Here is a 14,842-nt window from a genome sequence, read left to right as displayed (position 1 = left end):
TGCAGCCTCCCTCCCCGGGAGCTCGGGTTTAGCCGCGGAAGGAGCGGAGAAGCCAGGCAGGGGGGTCGCAGGCGATGAGCTCCTGCTGCCTTTCCCCGGGGAGGGACGGGTGCTCTCAGGCGGCGGCGCGGGTGCTCCCGCCCCAGGGCAGTCCCCAGCCGCCCCCTGACTCGCACCTTGCCCCAGCCGGCCCGGCTGCTGGCCCGTCCGGCCCCGCGCAGCTCCCGGGGAGCTCCCGCGGGCTCCCGCCCCCGCAGCTCCGCGCCCCACTCGTGACTGCTGCCTGCTCGCTTTCGGAGGCACTTCAGTGCGAGGGGACTAGGAGGTGCGGGGTGTCCGCCCCCCCCTTTTCATGAGTCACCCACCCTGGAAATGAGCACCCCACTGCTCCGGTGCGTCCACAGCTATTGATTCAGGTCTAATTTCCTCAGGAGGAGGCCGGTAACGGAGCTCGGCTGCACGGAAGCCGGAGCCGGGGAGGGCCGGTGCCCGGCAGTGCGGGCTCCCGGCGGGCAGGGATCTCTGGCCGCCCCGGCACCCCCCGCCCCGCCGCCAAAGCGCGGGCCCGGGGCCTGCCTGCCCCTCGGAGAAGAAATACCCCTACAGCTGCCGACTCTACCAAGGCACGGCTCGGGCCCCTATTGCCCCCCCCGGGCCCCTTTGCCTACCGTCCCCCGGTGCGGGTAACGGGAGGGGGGGCAAGGCGGCGGGGCACGGGGCAGCTCCGTCGGGCAAGCAGCGGAGCCGTGCCGCGCCGTGCCGTGCCGTGCCGTGCCGCGCCGTGCAGCCCATCCCCGCCACCCGCCGTGCCCCGGCCGCGCCGCGCTCCCCCTCCCCGCAGGCACGGATCCTTCGTGCCAGAGGCCACGGGGAAAAGGGGGATGGGGGGGGAGAAAAAGAAAATAAAACAATAAATATTGACAAGCAGCGTGACTCTTTGCAGCCGAGTCATTAACATCGACCAATCACCGGCAGCTCCATACCGAGAGATTTGCCTAATTAAATTGGGGAAAATTATCGGTGTGAGGCTGGATGGAGTCAACTGTCCTGACGACAGACGAGGATGTCTGAGCATCGCGGGGAAGGGCAGCGCCGGGTGCCCGGCGCTTCCCTCCCGCAGGCGCCCACCGACGGCTCCGCGGGGGCTCCCGCACCCCCGCGGCACCGCCTCTCCCCCCGGCCCGCACCCGGAGCCGCTGCCTGTCCCGCGGGTGCGACACCCGCTCGCCCCACCGCAGTTCTCCCGTCAGCTAGGCTGGGCGAGGGATGCACATGTAACTCCGTTTGCTGCCTATCGAAGGGAGCAGCTCCTGCAGACTCTCCCTGCCTTTTCTTCTTCTCCTCCTTTTTGTTTCACGTTGCCTGACTCAGACGCCTTATTCCCTTCGCTAAGGCGGCATCTAGGTATTCTTTCAAACCGGTCTCCTCTCCTGCCCAACTTTCCCCCATTCCCGGGTTAGCATCCATTATGCGGCAGGAATTATTTCGAAATAAGAAAGCAACGTGTTGCAAACACTCCCCAGCCCATTTTCTGACACCTTTTGTTATGCATGCTCTTGCTGCTGGAGAAAATGCTAGTATGTGCACCTGCGAAAAAAACGCCTTCATGATGTTAACAGCAAGCTGGAGGGTATAAAGCAATAAAACTGCCAAATGTACCTGTTCCTATTGAGTACATTACCTACACCTATAAATAAAGAGTCCCAGTAGGAATTCTTTCCCTTTTCTTCCCCTTTCTCTATATTTTTATTCATTGTAGGTTTGTAAACGCCTGGATCGGGTTACCCTTTCGCGTGTTAAAGTGGAACCCTTGTTAAAAGCAGGAGAACAAGGCAAGACACTTACAACTGCATTCAGAGTTACTGAACCGACTCCAAGGGCTCAAGAAGTGAAACAACGATGAGAGGGTGGGTAAGGGGGCACAAAACATCCCAGCCGCCCAGGAAAAAATACATCCCCCCCACACACACACCCCTGAAATAACCCAGCTGAACTATAAGCACCGAGAGACTGCGGGTTATGCCCTGCCACCGATCGAGCATCGCTTCGCATCCCCCTTCCCCCCCACCCCCATGGACGGTGCGGTATGCAAACAGGGGGCTCGCATCCCCCGGCTTCCCAGAGCTAATGACCGGGCTGTGGAGAAGCAAAACCCAAAAATAAATGAAGAAAAGGAAAGGGGGAGGGGGGGGGAATCCCAGAGTGAAAAATAAAACCCCTCTAAATATTTCCAAAAGCGACGCGTTAAGAAAAAAAACCATCTGCAAAATCTGGAAACCAATCCTCAGGCAACGTCGCTGTGAGAGGCAGTGTCAGGACCTGTGCTGGGTCTGGGGATGTCTCTGGGCTGTGCGGGGTTTTGCAAGCGGCGGCTGCTGGTGCCGGTGTTGGTTTTCAAAGCCCGAAGCCTCCAGCCCGTTTCCCCATCTAGAGCAACTTTCGGATTTCTCTAGGCTTAGCGAGTTCCGCCGGGTCCTTCCTACCTCAGTCCTCTCCGGTGGGGTCTGTCTCTGGAGTTCATGCTTAGCTGGACGCGATGAGATTTAAGCGAGGGAAAGGGGGAAAAAAAGAGAGAGGGAGTGAGAGAGAGAGAGGGGAGAGAGAGGAGAGGGGAGAGAGAGAGATCCTCCGCCGTGCTGGATCAAACTTAATGTCTTTCCCCAGTCCATCTTTGAAAGAGAAGTGGTAATACCACCTGGATGTTCGGATATAAATCCCCTTGCAAATAATAAATGGATTAATAATAACAAGGTATGAAGTTCTTTTTATAGAAAAAAGGAGAGAATTGAAACTAAATGCGGCAGTTAGACAACCATTTTGATAAGAGGATAATTGAGGCGACACTGGTGTATAATTAGAGGATAATTTATGCTATATCCACTTTTATTCCACCTCCCAAAATAAACCCAGTCCATAATCATTACAGGCAAATTGTTCTGAATTTTATAGCAGCAATTTGAACAAAGTACTGCAGTTAATCATGGGAGATTTTTGTGTATTCCTGATTAGAAGTCTAATTGCCTCCTTCCAGAAAGTAAAAATAACTGTAAAACGACTCTATTTTTATCATTAACAATGTTGACAATAAAATAAAATCAACTGGAATTGTAATCTAAAGACAAATTTAGGGCGCAGGCACTTTTTTTTTTCCTTGGGTCGTTTATATCCTAATCAAGCTTTTGCCAAAACCGCCAACCGCACCTAGCCATTTGCATATATTTGAAAGCGATTACGGGAGCTGCTGCCGCCGCTGCTTTCAGCGGGGGAAAAAATGCGCTGCGCGGCGCTTCGCCGCAGCGAAAATACCGCGCAAGGCGGGGTGGGGGGTGGGGGGGGAACGGAGGGGGTCGTGTAGTGTGGGGGATGCGTGATTTTGGGGGGGGGGGGGAGGAGGGGGGGAGGAGGGCAGGCGCTCCCCTTTCCCCCACCCGCGCGCGGGGCGCGGAGCGCGCAAGGCGCGCTCCGCGCCCCGCGCGCGGGTGGGGGAAAGGGGGGGGAGGGGTGGGGGGGGGCGGGCAGCGCGCGCGCGCTGCCGGCGCGGCGGGGCGGTGACGTCAGGGGGTTGAGTGACCAATGAGGGAGGCGCTGCCCTCCGGAGACGAACCATTCGACTTGTGCGCGTCCCTGCCCTTCAAGTCGAAGCGCCGGAGCCCCAACTTTCCCGGCTCCCACCTTTAAACACCCCCTCCCCCTCCCCCCCCCCCCCCACGCCCGGCCTCCCCCCGTCCCCACCCCCCCCCCACCCCCCAAAAAAAAAACCACCCACCCCACGCGCCGGGGGGATGAAGGAAAAGAGCGGCGCAAAAAAGCGGCGGGAGTAGCCCGCCCTCCCCCTCCACACACCCCGCACACCGCCCTCCCCTTCCTCCCCTCCCTCAGTGAACGAGGCCCCTCGCACAACGGCTCCTTGGAGAGGAGGGGGGGGGGAAGGAAAAAAAAAAGGCGGAAAAGAAAAAAAAAAAAAAAAAAAAGAAAAGAAATTAAATTAAATCACCGCCGCCTCTCCAGCGGTGCCGCGGCGGGTAAGGGGAGCGGCGGTGGCTGGGCAGAGAGGAGGCAGAGCGCGGGGGGCGAGCCGGGGAGCGCCGCGCTCTCCCTCCCAAACTTTGATGATGACCATGACTACGATGGCTGACGGGCTGGACGCGCAAGACTCCTCCAAATCCGCCTTCATGGAGTTCGGGCAGCAGCAGCCGCCGCCGCCGCAGCCGCCGCCGCCGCCCCACTCCCAGCAGAGCTCGCCGGCCATGGCCGGCGCCCACTACCCGCTGCACTGCCTGCACTCCGCCGCCGGCTCGCACCCGCACCACCAGCATCACCACCACAGCTCGCCCTACTCCGGCAGCGCCGGCTCCTACAACCACCGCTCGCTGGCCGCCTACCCCTACGTGAGCCACTCGCAGCACAGCCCTTACCTCCAGTCCTACCACAACAGCAGCGCGGCCAGCCAGACGCGGGCGGACGACGCAGGTGAGCCGGCACCGCTTCCCTAACCCGCTGCCAGCTTCTCCCCCGCTCCCCGCGTCCCCGGGCCTCTCCCCGGCCACCCCCGGGCATCTGCACAACGACCCCCGCCGCGGCCCCCGCTCCCGCCGAGGGAGACGCCGGCCCTGGGGTGCGCGGGGCGGCGGGGAGAAAAGGGGGGGTTGCTTGTTCCTGCGGCCCCTCCGCGGGCCTACTGCTCCGGTACCCAGCGGCGGGGCCGCCGCGCTCCCCCCCCGCCGGCGGCGGCTGCCGGCTGTACCGCGGCGCTGGGCACCGGCGCCTCCCCGCTCGCCCCGCGGCCGGCGGGCAGGGGGCTGCGCTCGGCGCTCCTTTGTTACGGCGGGACCGGCTTTGGGCAGAATTCCTGCTAACACCTGAGGAGTGAAAGTTTCCAGGCGAGCGGGTCGCATTCCGCTCGGGGGCCGTCTGATTTATGTATTTTTTTGCAGGGAGCCGCTCGTTTGTGCGTATTCATCCGGAGGGGCACGGCGGGGGGGCGGGGGGAGAAAAGCATTGTTGAAAGTCTCGGACTGGTGATTCACTGACCACCAAGCTGGCGACGCGAAGTCAATTAGCTGGGTAAAACCTGGATGGCCCTGGAACCGGGCATCCCCTCACGAAGCCAGTGCTGCACTTTATTTTAATTTTTTTTTTTTTTTTTTTAAATAATTCCACACACACACCCCGGGCGAACGGCAGCGTGCCCACTACGCCCGGACAGCTGTTTTTTCTCCCGGTAGCTCCCAAGCAGCAGCGTGCGTCGCGGCGTGCCTTTAAGGAGCCGGAGCCCGTGTGTACGCGATGGGGTTGAACCGGCGTCGGGGCAGGCTGCTGGGTTTTTAGGAGCCGTGGCAGCCAAAATGCCCGCGTTAAATAGCTAAGGAGGGTGATGTTTCAGCTGTGTTGTTTTGCTTGCAGATCAGCAAAAAACCACAGTGATTGAAAACGGTGAAATCAGATTCAATGGAAAAGGGAAAAAGATTCGGAAGCCTCGAACCATTTACTCTAGTCTACAACTCCAGGCTTTAAATCATCGCTTTCAGCAGACTCAGTACCTGGCACTTCCAGAGAGAGCTGAACTGGCAGCTTCATTAGGACTTACCCAGACACAGGTAATTACTGGGAATCCCAAACCACTGAAATCCTGCGCGAGCAATAAAGGCCAAGCAAAGTACGATGCTCCCTAGACGTTTTGGCCTCTGTACGGGAACGGTAGAAAAGGTAAACGCACACCGTCCCCCGTCTATATGTGATAGAACTTATCTAATGCACGACAGAGAGACCGCTCTACCGCAGAAGGAGCTGAATGCGCCCTTCCCTCAGCCGTCTGGCGAGCAAGCGCTCCCTTTCGATGCCACACGTAACATTTTAAAATTGCCTATGTTTTCGGATAATCCCAGCACCGAGATGCAATTGCCCAGCTGTGAAAAGGAGAACAAAACAAAGGCAAAGAATCGCTGGGCCTGAGGTAGGGCTGAAAGCAAAGCAAAGCTGCCTCGTAGCAACCTATAGGTAGAGAGGAAGCAGGGACACGCTAGGAAATACCTGTAAAATCAATAGTTAATTCATCCTGGATGACTAACGCAAGTGCAGTGGTTACCCTTGGGCAAAATGTACGAAAGGTGATAATAGATCTGAAGATCAAAGACAGCCGTGTACAAAATTATAGCAGGTTAAGCCATAGTTAAGTGTGGTTGGAGTAGCTGTGCCATTCTGCTAATTTAAGCTTGAAAGACACATGAGGCATTACAGGCTTCCCAGGCTGGGGTTTGGGGAGAAGTGCACGGATAGATGGGATCAATTCGGGTAAAATGTAATCATGCGAATTTATGAGCTTAACAAATAGCTTCAGGATTTTATCATTGTCATTGATAACAGTCGCTTCCAGCCAGCGATTTTTAAATACTCAGCAAACATTAATCATGGGAATAGACCCGATGGCTTTGCAAATGGGATTTTGGTATCCTTCGCATGCATGCTCTGTCTCTCTGCTGTCTCGCTTTCTCTCTCGCGCGCGTAGATTTAGGGGCCCGATCCCGAGCATGCAGGTAGACAAGCACTCCTGCTTATGCCCTAACATTACGTCTGCAAAGTTTGCAAGGTCAAATACACGTGTGGGAATTGTTTTCTTTGTTTGTTTGATTTTAAGAAATATGTGTGTATATATGTCTTACATATACATAATTTCTATAATAATTCTGATCTGCCAGAGCGGGCCCGATCCTTGCACACCTCATCGAGCGCAGGCTCCCTCCTCGGGAGTTCTGCTGTATTAGGAGCAGGATGAGACCCCGAGCAATCTTGGTAGCCAATTACTCGCCGAGAGAAGAGAATGTTCCTTTCTTTAAAAACAGCTTTTAAAATAAAGCCACAATCCCCGTTCCATTGTGCCTCCTCCCCCGTCACATCAGCAAGGACCGCTTGATCGTGCGTGTTTTCGGATGCGCGATTTCTTTGTAAGATGCCCTTTGTCTATTGGCTCCTGTCTCCTGGCACAAAATCAGATGATTGCCCGCGTTTGACAACGGTTTGCCCAAACGATCAAATGACCTCCAAAATTCTGAATGAGGCGTTAAAGCAGGAGAGCTCAGAGCACGTACTCTGTTTCAGCTCCATCAATCTGGCCTGCCCAGGGAAAATAACGTTCCGGGGTAAAACCTGCATCCCTCTCGCTTTCCAGCTCCGCTCTGCCTCTCCTGTTCTCTCCAGCTGCATCCAGAGCCCGAGAGCAGCAGTAGCTACCCCTCCTTCCCCTCTCCCCATCCCCAGCTCCACACCCGACTGGCCTGGGCTCTCAAGACCTTCTCTAGAGCAAACCCACGGCCCCCGGGGTCTCCCCTGCCGGGCCCTGGGTGCTGACGGCAGCCTAATATCTGCTGCGTTTCGGTTCACAGGTGAAGATCTGGTTTCAGAACAAACGCTCCAAATTCAAGAAGCTGCTGAAGCAGGGCAGCAACCCCCACGAGAGCGACCCTCTGCCCGGCTCTGCCGCCCTCTCCCCTCGCTCTCCGGCTCTGCCTCCAGTCTGGGACGTTTCAGCTTCTGCCAAGGGAGTCAATATGCCTCCCAACAGCTACATGCCTGGCTATTCTCACTGGTATTCTTCTCCACATCAAGACACAATGCAGAGACCACAAATGATGTGAATTGTCCAAGAGAAATAATCTCCCGAGAACGCCTCGTCTCGACATGGCAAAAAGTTCCCCTGCTTTGCCAAGCCGTGCCAGCTAACAGGCTCTGTGTGAACTTGTAGATGCGGCAAAGAGACAGAGTGGCTTTATTTTATTTTATTTTTTTTTTAAGTAACCTCAGCGATTGATCTTGAACAGAAAGACACAATTTTCATTCTGGCGCACAGAAGACACTTCTCTTTAGGATATTTTCCTTTGGACTCCAAGGCACCAGCCTCTTTCTCTGTGGAGTATACGTCAAAACAAACTTTTTACAGACTTTGCCCACAAGAAGAACCTGAATCTACCATGGCAGCCGTTTTTACTTGTTTAATGAGCTAAAGACATTACATGATGAAAGAGAGACTAGTCAAAGCTCCTTCATTTTTATTCACCAAATCCGGACTGGGGAAAAAAATTAAAAGAGAGAAGAAGGGATTAAAAGAAAAAAAAGACGAGGGGAAAAAAGGAGAACTGGTTGAAAAATGAAAATATACTGTAAGATTAGAACATTACCACGAGGCAAAACCTGCATGCTTTCTCAAAATACGATGGGCTGCGGCTCAGAAGAAACCACCGTCTCTCCCGCGAAGAGCCCCCTCACCCGCACACACCCGCACACAGCCGGACAGACTCCCGGAGACGAGCAGGAAAGACAGAGCGAGGGATCCGCGGCAGCGCCCGCCGCCGCGGTCTGGGGAAGGAAGGTTCAGCGCTGCCTGACGGCAGTCTCACCCGCTGAGCGAGAGGGACCTTTCCCCCGAGCAACCTTTCTGTATATATTGTTGAATTTTAGTTGTATATATACTTTGTATGTTTTTGTCTTCTTTCATATATAGAGTAAAAGCCACAAAACGCCCGCCTGGCTCCTATTTCTCTCCGCCTTAGCGGATCCCCACCTCCCCCGACCTGCCCCCCGAGTTCAGCCCAGGCAGCTGGACGCTGTCCCCCCGCTTGCCTGCACGCACAGACACGGCTACCTGAACATACATCTGCGAGCAAAGACAGAAAAGATGGGGGGGGGGAGGGGGGGGAGCTGGTGGTTTGGTTATTTTTAAGGCTACGACTAAGACAGGAGATATCGAGACCGCAAAGATAAGCCTAGAAGAAGTTTCTAATCACCCGGCCATTTCTGCTGCGATTTCACTGCTCCGCTGCTCAGCTGAGCTGAGCTTTCTCGCCGAGGCAAAGCTCAGAGCCCTGCCTTTCTTCCCAAAGGTTGGAGACTCCAAATTGTTAAGAAAGGAGGCGCCCTCCTTTGTTTTTAAAGAGCAGACAATGCAAGCTGAGGAATGTTTTGCAAAGCCCTGAGAGGTGCCCGGGCACACAACACGCTGTCCAGCCAGCTCCAGCCTCACCAGCTTGTGGAAAGCACAGCAACTACTGCAAATGAAAAGCCCTTTCCTCATCCAAGCTGGGTGCCCCATACTGCGAGAACTAATGGCTAGAGACCTGGGCATCCTTCAAATTATGAACCTTGAAACCACTGAGCCATTTATCAGAAGTCAATAGAGATCCTCAGAGTGCTCCATATAATGACAGCTACATACAGTCGTGCAAAAGGACAGTCACTATAATTAGACACAAAGCAAAGACTACTTACCAATATACCAGTTTTTTGGGGGGTGTTTTTTTGTTTTTTTTTGAGCAACTTCCACGCTCAGTCAGTCTTCAGAGTGGTTTAAAACCGATCAGTCTTGTCATTTTCTACCATTCGTATTGTTACATTAGGAAAAATGTTTTCTTTTCTTTTTTTCCCCTTCCCACTGTGAAACTTTGGGTTCAGAGCTCCCCAGGATCAATTCTGAACAAAGCCTCCAGCTGCAGTGCCATCCAATTTGAAGCAGACATTGGGGACAATTTAAGGTTTTTATCCACAAGAAGGTTTTTTTCCATTCTCTTAAATGCAGCCATAATTAGAGTAATTTTTCATGTAGCCCGCTGATTACAGCGTTTTTACCGTCAAAGATAATTACCTGTAATTTTCTTCCACTTTTAATACTAAAAAGCCATCTTTATTTAGATTCAGGAACAGGAAAGGCGAAACAAAAGAGGAAAATTATTCTGTTATTCATACACAAATTGCAGAGACGTAGGGCCTAAAATTGAAAATTAACCAAAATTATAATGCTGAAAAGAATGGAAGAGGCTTCAGAAGTACAGCTGGTAGTGGGGCTCACTGAATTATTCAAATGACACTGGAGAGAAAGCTACCATACACTTAAACCAACAGCATTTGTGTCTGTGTGTGTGTGTGAGTGTGTGCATCTTCCAGAAAACCCCGCTTTGCACCCCCCCAGGCCGGCCCCTGCGTGGGCTCACCCTCGCCCCCGCAGAAGGGCGGCGGATGCCCAGGTGAGCGAGCCCCGCAGCCCGGGGAGCCCGGCCCAGCCGAGCCGAGCCCAGCCGAGCCCAGCCTGGCGGGTCCCGGCCCCCGCGGCCCCCGCAGCCGCCTTAACCCTTTCGCTGCAGTCCCCGAGTGGGGACGGCGGCGGGCGGTCCCCCCGCTCTGGCGGGCCCGGGGGAGGGGGGGGGGGAGAGGGGGGGCTCGCTGCTTCCCGTGGGCTTTCGGGGGGCTCGTCCTCGCCTGCACGCCTCGCCGGTGCCAGCGTGGGTACCGGCGCGGAAAGCCTCTCGGTGCGTCGTGCTCTCCTCCCCGACGAGTGATTTCCCAGACAGGCTTAAATAAAGCCCAGACAACAAGCAAGCAAGCAAACAAATAAATGATAATAATAAAAAAAATCCCGATTAGCTTAACAGAGCGGGAGAAGGTGAGAGAGGCAGGCCTTCCCGAGAGCGGGGTGGGAGCGAATGGCAGCAGCGGCAGCGCCGGCTCCCACTCGCGCGGCTGCCGCCCCGGGAGACTCTCGTGAAACAGCGTCATCTATGGATGGAGCGGCAGCAGCTCCCCACGCCAGCCGCCAAACCTGCCGCCGCCGGGCTGCCAGCGCCGGCTCCGCCACCGCCCGCCGCCGGGCTCCGCCGTCCCGGGGTCGCCGGGATGGGCGCCGCGGAGAGCCGCGGAAAGGCGCGCTGTCGCCGCCCCGCTGCGGCGCCGGGCGGTCGGGGCTGGCCCCGGGGCTCGCACGGTTTCTCCGCCGGCCGCCGAGCCCCGCGCCGCGCCTCCGGTAGCCCGGCGGGGCCCCCGCCGCACCCCCCGCCCCGCGCCGCCCGCCGCCCCCGGCGGCACCGGGAGGGAAAGGGGGCGCGGAGCTGCCGGGGTCCGGCCCGGTGAGGGAAACCACCGGCGCAAGAGTGACCGCGAAAGTAGGGGAACGAGCAAAGACGGAGCGCGCCTCGAAGGGGAAGGCGCGAAGCAGTCACGAACCCACCCCAAACCCAAGCGAGCCCCAAAACTTACCCCCTGTGAAAATCTGCTAAGCAAGGATCGGGGTCTAGAAATCTATACTGAACAGAAGCAGTGGAGAATATTTTTCTGAGTCTCAGGGCAGAAGCTCTTTCTCTATATTCTTGGTTGAGTGAGCACATCCAGGTGTGAAATTGTTTGCACACCCCAGCACCTCTTATATTGCCAGCAAAATTAGCTGTTATTACTGTCACTGTTTAGTGATGGTTAGCTTGATAAAAAAAACCTGCTGTAATCAAGACCTGGCGCATCTTTGCAAATTACAGATAATTGTAAACGTCCAGATTATGATAATAGCATCCTAATCCAGCCTGCAATATAATTATTACAGAGTGTTACATCTGAAACTGTCCAGTAGGGCTAATTCAGCCATTATTTAGACCCTATTTTTGCACTGCAAATGGGTTGCTGAGTTGAAAATGTACGATTGTAATTTCACGGGGCACTCAATGAGTAATGGTATAGGGAGAGAAAAATACAAAAGTGAAATGTGAACAGTAGCGATCAAATCAAACTCTGAAGGACAAAAGACTGTTTGATTCATAGGGAATGAGAAGAGCGGGAATTAAGAAAATAGCAAATCAGTGGTCTGCAGCGTTACGTGTCCAAATCTCAGCGAGTGCGAGCCTGATGTGCAGGCAGGGGCTGATGCTTCGGGCTCCCGCCCGCATCAGTCCGCCTCTCGGCTGGGCTCTTCCCGGCAGTCTCGCCCCGGTACCCAGAGGATCCCCGGGCTCCCCACCATCCTCAAAAGCGGGCTCGCCCTTCTCGTGTGCCTCCTCTCAGGTGACTGGACGTCACTTTCGGGCAAGAAGCCTCGGGAGCCTCGTAACGGGGCGGGGGAGAGCGCGGGGTGCGGGACGCCGGGGCCGGGCACCCTCCGCGGGATGCTGCGGAGCCCGCGGCCTTTTGCGCTCCCGCGCACCCGCTGGACCAGTCGTCAGGGGTCCTTAAGGAAATTATCGCAGAACCGACTCAATTGTAATTAATTAACCAAAAGAGCCTGGCTAACAGGACTACCTGCAGCTAACGCGGTTAACTCATTGGGCTAGTTCGCTTTCGACTCCCGATTAGCTTTTATTAACCCTGGACGCGAAATACACAAACCCGCTTCATTTTTAATGGGCCAAATCATTAAAGCGCGGTTGCTGCCCCACCGGCAGGTACCGGCTGGGTCCGGGTGCGGGGGGGCGGCAGCGGCCGGGGCCGGCCCCGCGGGCGGGAGGGGTGCCGGCCCCGGCCCTTGCTGGCCTCCCCCGGCTGCAGCCGCGCCTGGCAGCCCGCAGCGTTCCTCCGCGCGCCTGTCTCCACGGGAATTAATAAAAATAATGCGAAGAAAGGGAAAGGAAAGCTCAGTGGATACCGCAAGGCGAAAGCCCTATAAAGCGCGTTGTGTCGAGGAGACTGTAAAGATTTCCTGGGATGGAGGACCAGCTCCGCAGTCAGGCAGACGATGCCGCTGCAGAGCACGGAGCCAGGTCAGGATGCGGCCCGGCGAGGCTCGCTGATCCCTGCTGCAAAGCCCAGGCTGAGGTTTAGGCAACCTCTCCGGGACTGCCGAGGGGCAGGCAACAGCGGGAGGAGAGCGAGGAGCCGTCCCCAGGCTCCTCCTTGCCAAGTGCTGAATCAGTCGCAGCTTCTGGCCGGGCCCGGCTCCCCGGGCCCTCACCTAAAGGGAAATAAGGAGGCCAGGGGGCTCGGGAGCTTTTCCCGAGGCCTTGATGGTCGTGTCCGTGGAGGGTGTTCACACAGACACCCAGGGCGTGGGTGCGTGTCAGGATTTATCGGGTCTATATTCCTGGCAGATAAACCATTGCTTATCCTCCCAAATCACGTGTAAATAGGCGCACCGCCGAACAAGGAGCAGAAACATTTAATTGATGTAACACAGATTCTCCCTAAAAAAAGAGACAGAAACGGAGGCTCAGTGTAAACTCCGCGGTTCCTATTTTCACGGCTCTTGTCTGACCTATAAAACAGGTTATTGCGTTACTGCAGGCAGCCGCTCAAATGACTGAAAGCAAGAAGAGGGGCTTCTCCCCCCCCCCCCCCCGACTTTCCTGAAGCAATAGATCTCCTTTCCGTAATCCACAACCGAACCACCTAAAGTCTGTCAGTCGCAAAATTGCGTGGTAGAAATCTTTAATCGATGCCACATGTGCGGTGCACGTTGGGGATACAGCGCTGCCGGCGGCGGAGCGGGCAGCGCCCGGGGGCCCGCGCAGGCAGCGCGCGCCGCGGGGGGACGACTTTATGGGGGAGACCGAGGGGAGCGAGAGGGCGACAGAAACGCCTGACGAGCGGGCTGCCTTGACGCGGTGACAGGTTGGAGGGGGTGGGTTTTTTTTTTTCCCTGGGGAGGAGGGGGAGGGAAAGCGAGTCGCTTGGCGAGGAGGCAGCGCTCCCCCGGACGGAGGGTCTTCCCCGCCGAGCGGTGCGGAGATGCCCGGGCAGGCAGCGGCGGGGGGCTCTTTGGGGGAAGGGGGAAAGGTGTTCCCCCGGTGTCCGTAGGTGGGGGTGGTGGGCGGTCAGCTGTGTGTGTCTGGGTGTGGGTGTTGTGGGTGTGCGCCCCATCCGGGGGCGAGCGCAGGGGGCTGTGTGGATCTGCTGTGGGTGGGAGAGCCCCAGGGGTGCAGGCAGTGTCAGGAGCTCTCGAGCTGGGGCAGCTGGGGCTGCAGGCTGCTCTGTCTGTGTGTCTGTGTGTCTGTGTGTGTGTGTCAGGCCCTGTGGCTCAGCCCTGGAGCCGCTCGGCACCCACAGGAATGTGGCTCCTCTCGGCTCCCCGAGCTGCCCCGGCTCCACATAGAAGTGGCCGCCAGGAAAAGAGAAGGGAGGGGAAGGGAGAGGGGGGAAAAAAAAGCCCCGAGCCAGCAATCCGCCGAGCCCAAACCCAGCGTCAGACAAAGGACAGTTCATCCCATCCCTTTCTTGGGAGGCAAAGGGGGAGGCCCGGCAAGCCAGGCTCCCTCCGGCCGCGGCCGGAGCCCCGGGGGTGCGCCCGGGCGCGCAAAGGCGCCGGGGTGTGCCTGCCTGTGTGTACGGGGACAGGGGGGACAGGAGCAACCCCCTCCGCCCGGGGGTCTCACGAAGGGCCGGGCGGCTGTAGACCCTGGGTGTGCGTTGGGGCCGGGGCCACGGCGACGGGGAGCCCCGGCGAGGGGCATTTCTTAGCCGGGCCTGACTACCCTCTCCCAGGAAGGGGTGCCAGGCTCTCCCCGACCTGCCCAACACCACCCCGAGCTGGGAGGAGGAGAAATTAAGCAGGGAGAGGGATCGGCATGGAAACTGAGCCGAGCTGACTCGGCTGGCTCGGAGAGGGGAGCGGTGCCAGAGCCCGGGCTGCCCGGCCAGCGCCGGCAGCGTCAATTCCCATCCCTGCCCGCCGTCCTGCCTGCCAGCATCCCGCCTCCCCGGAGCTGTTCCTGCGCTGTCCGCCCGAGCCCTCCCGGCCCCCGCAGGTTACCGTAACCAAACAGCCCCGCGGCAGCTCCTCAAAGAAAAGGGTGGGTGGACCGACCTGGGAAATAGACTTCCATCTCTTGTGTCCAAGCCTTTCTGCAAAGGGAAGGGACGTCGGGGAGGGGAGAATGTCTTACTGCAGGTTGAAAAAAAATATTAATGCTCGTCTAGAGGGAAACGAGGAAAAGAACGGAATAAAATGAAAAGGTCGGCCTTTTTTTTGCACGGGGTGGAAGTTAGCAGAAGAGACAAAGCCGAGCTTTTCGGCAGCCCCGGAGTCGGGGAAAGCCCCTGAAACCTTGCAAGTGAAACGAGCGGGAGCTTGTCCCCAGAGCCGCTGAGAGGACGCGGGGAGCGGCGG

General features: G+C 57.0%; 1 protein-coding gene and 1 long non-coding RNA gene across 2 annotated transcripts in view; one reads left to right on the top strand and one right to left on the bottom strand.

The window, feature by feature from the left end:
• LOC143157046 (uncharacterized) overlaps positions 1-2,648 on the bottom strand; it is a 33,991-nt gene extending 31,343 nt beyond the window's left edge. Inside the window, exon 1 of the long non-coding RNA XR_012994731.1 lies at positions 2,484-2,648. This is a non-coding gene — a long non-coding RNA (uncharacterized LOC143157046). The remainder of the gene's footprint in view (positions 1-2,483) is intronic.
• A 1,304-nt stretch (positions 2,649-3,952) lies between these two features.
• Positions 3,953-8,498, top strand: DLX6 (distal-less homeobox 6). Its single transcript, XM_076332347.1, has 3 exons — positions 3,953-4,470; positions 5,404-5,597; positions 7,380-8,498. The coding sequence occupies exons 1-3, from the start codon at positions 4,110-4,112 to the stop codon at positions 7,629-7,631; spliced, it is 807 nt and encodes a 268-aa protein (XP_076188462.1). The 5' UTR covers positions 3,953-4,109; the 3' UTR covers positions 7,632-8,498.
• The last annotated feature ends 6,344 nt before the right edge of the window (positions 8,499-14,842 follow it).

Source organism: Aptenodytes patagonicus, chromosome 2, assembly GCF_965638725.1.
Source record: "Aptenodytes patagonicus chromosome 2, bAptPat1.pri.cur, whole genome shotgun sequence".
In the NCBI taxonomy this organism is placed as follows: domain Eukaryota; kingdom Metazoa; phylum Chordata; class Aves; order Sphenisciformes; family Spheniscidae; genus Aptenodytes; species Aptenodytes patagonicus.
This window is presented reverse-complemented; position numbering and strand designations above follow the sequence as displayed.

Coding starts and splice junctions, on each gene's coding strand:
- DLX6 (XM_076332347.1), top strand. CDS start 4,110: ATGATGACCATGACTACGATGGCTGACGGGCTGGACGCGCAAGACTCC. Junction 4,471..5,403: donor GACGCGGGCGGACGACGCAG/GTGAGCCGGCAC, acceptor TTTTGCTTGCAG/ATCAGCAAAAAACCACAGTG. Junction 5,598..7,379: donor TAGGACTTACCCAGACACAG/GTAATTACTGGG, acceptor TTCGGTTCACAG/GTGAAGATCTGGTTTCAGAA.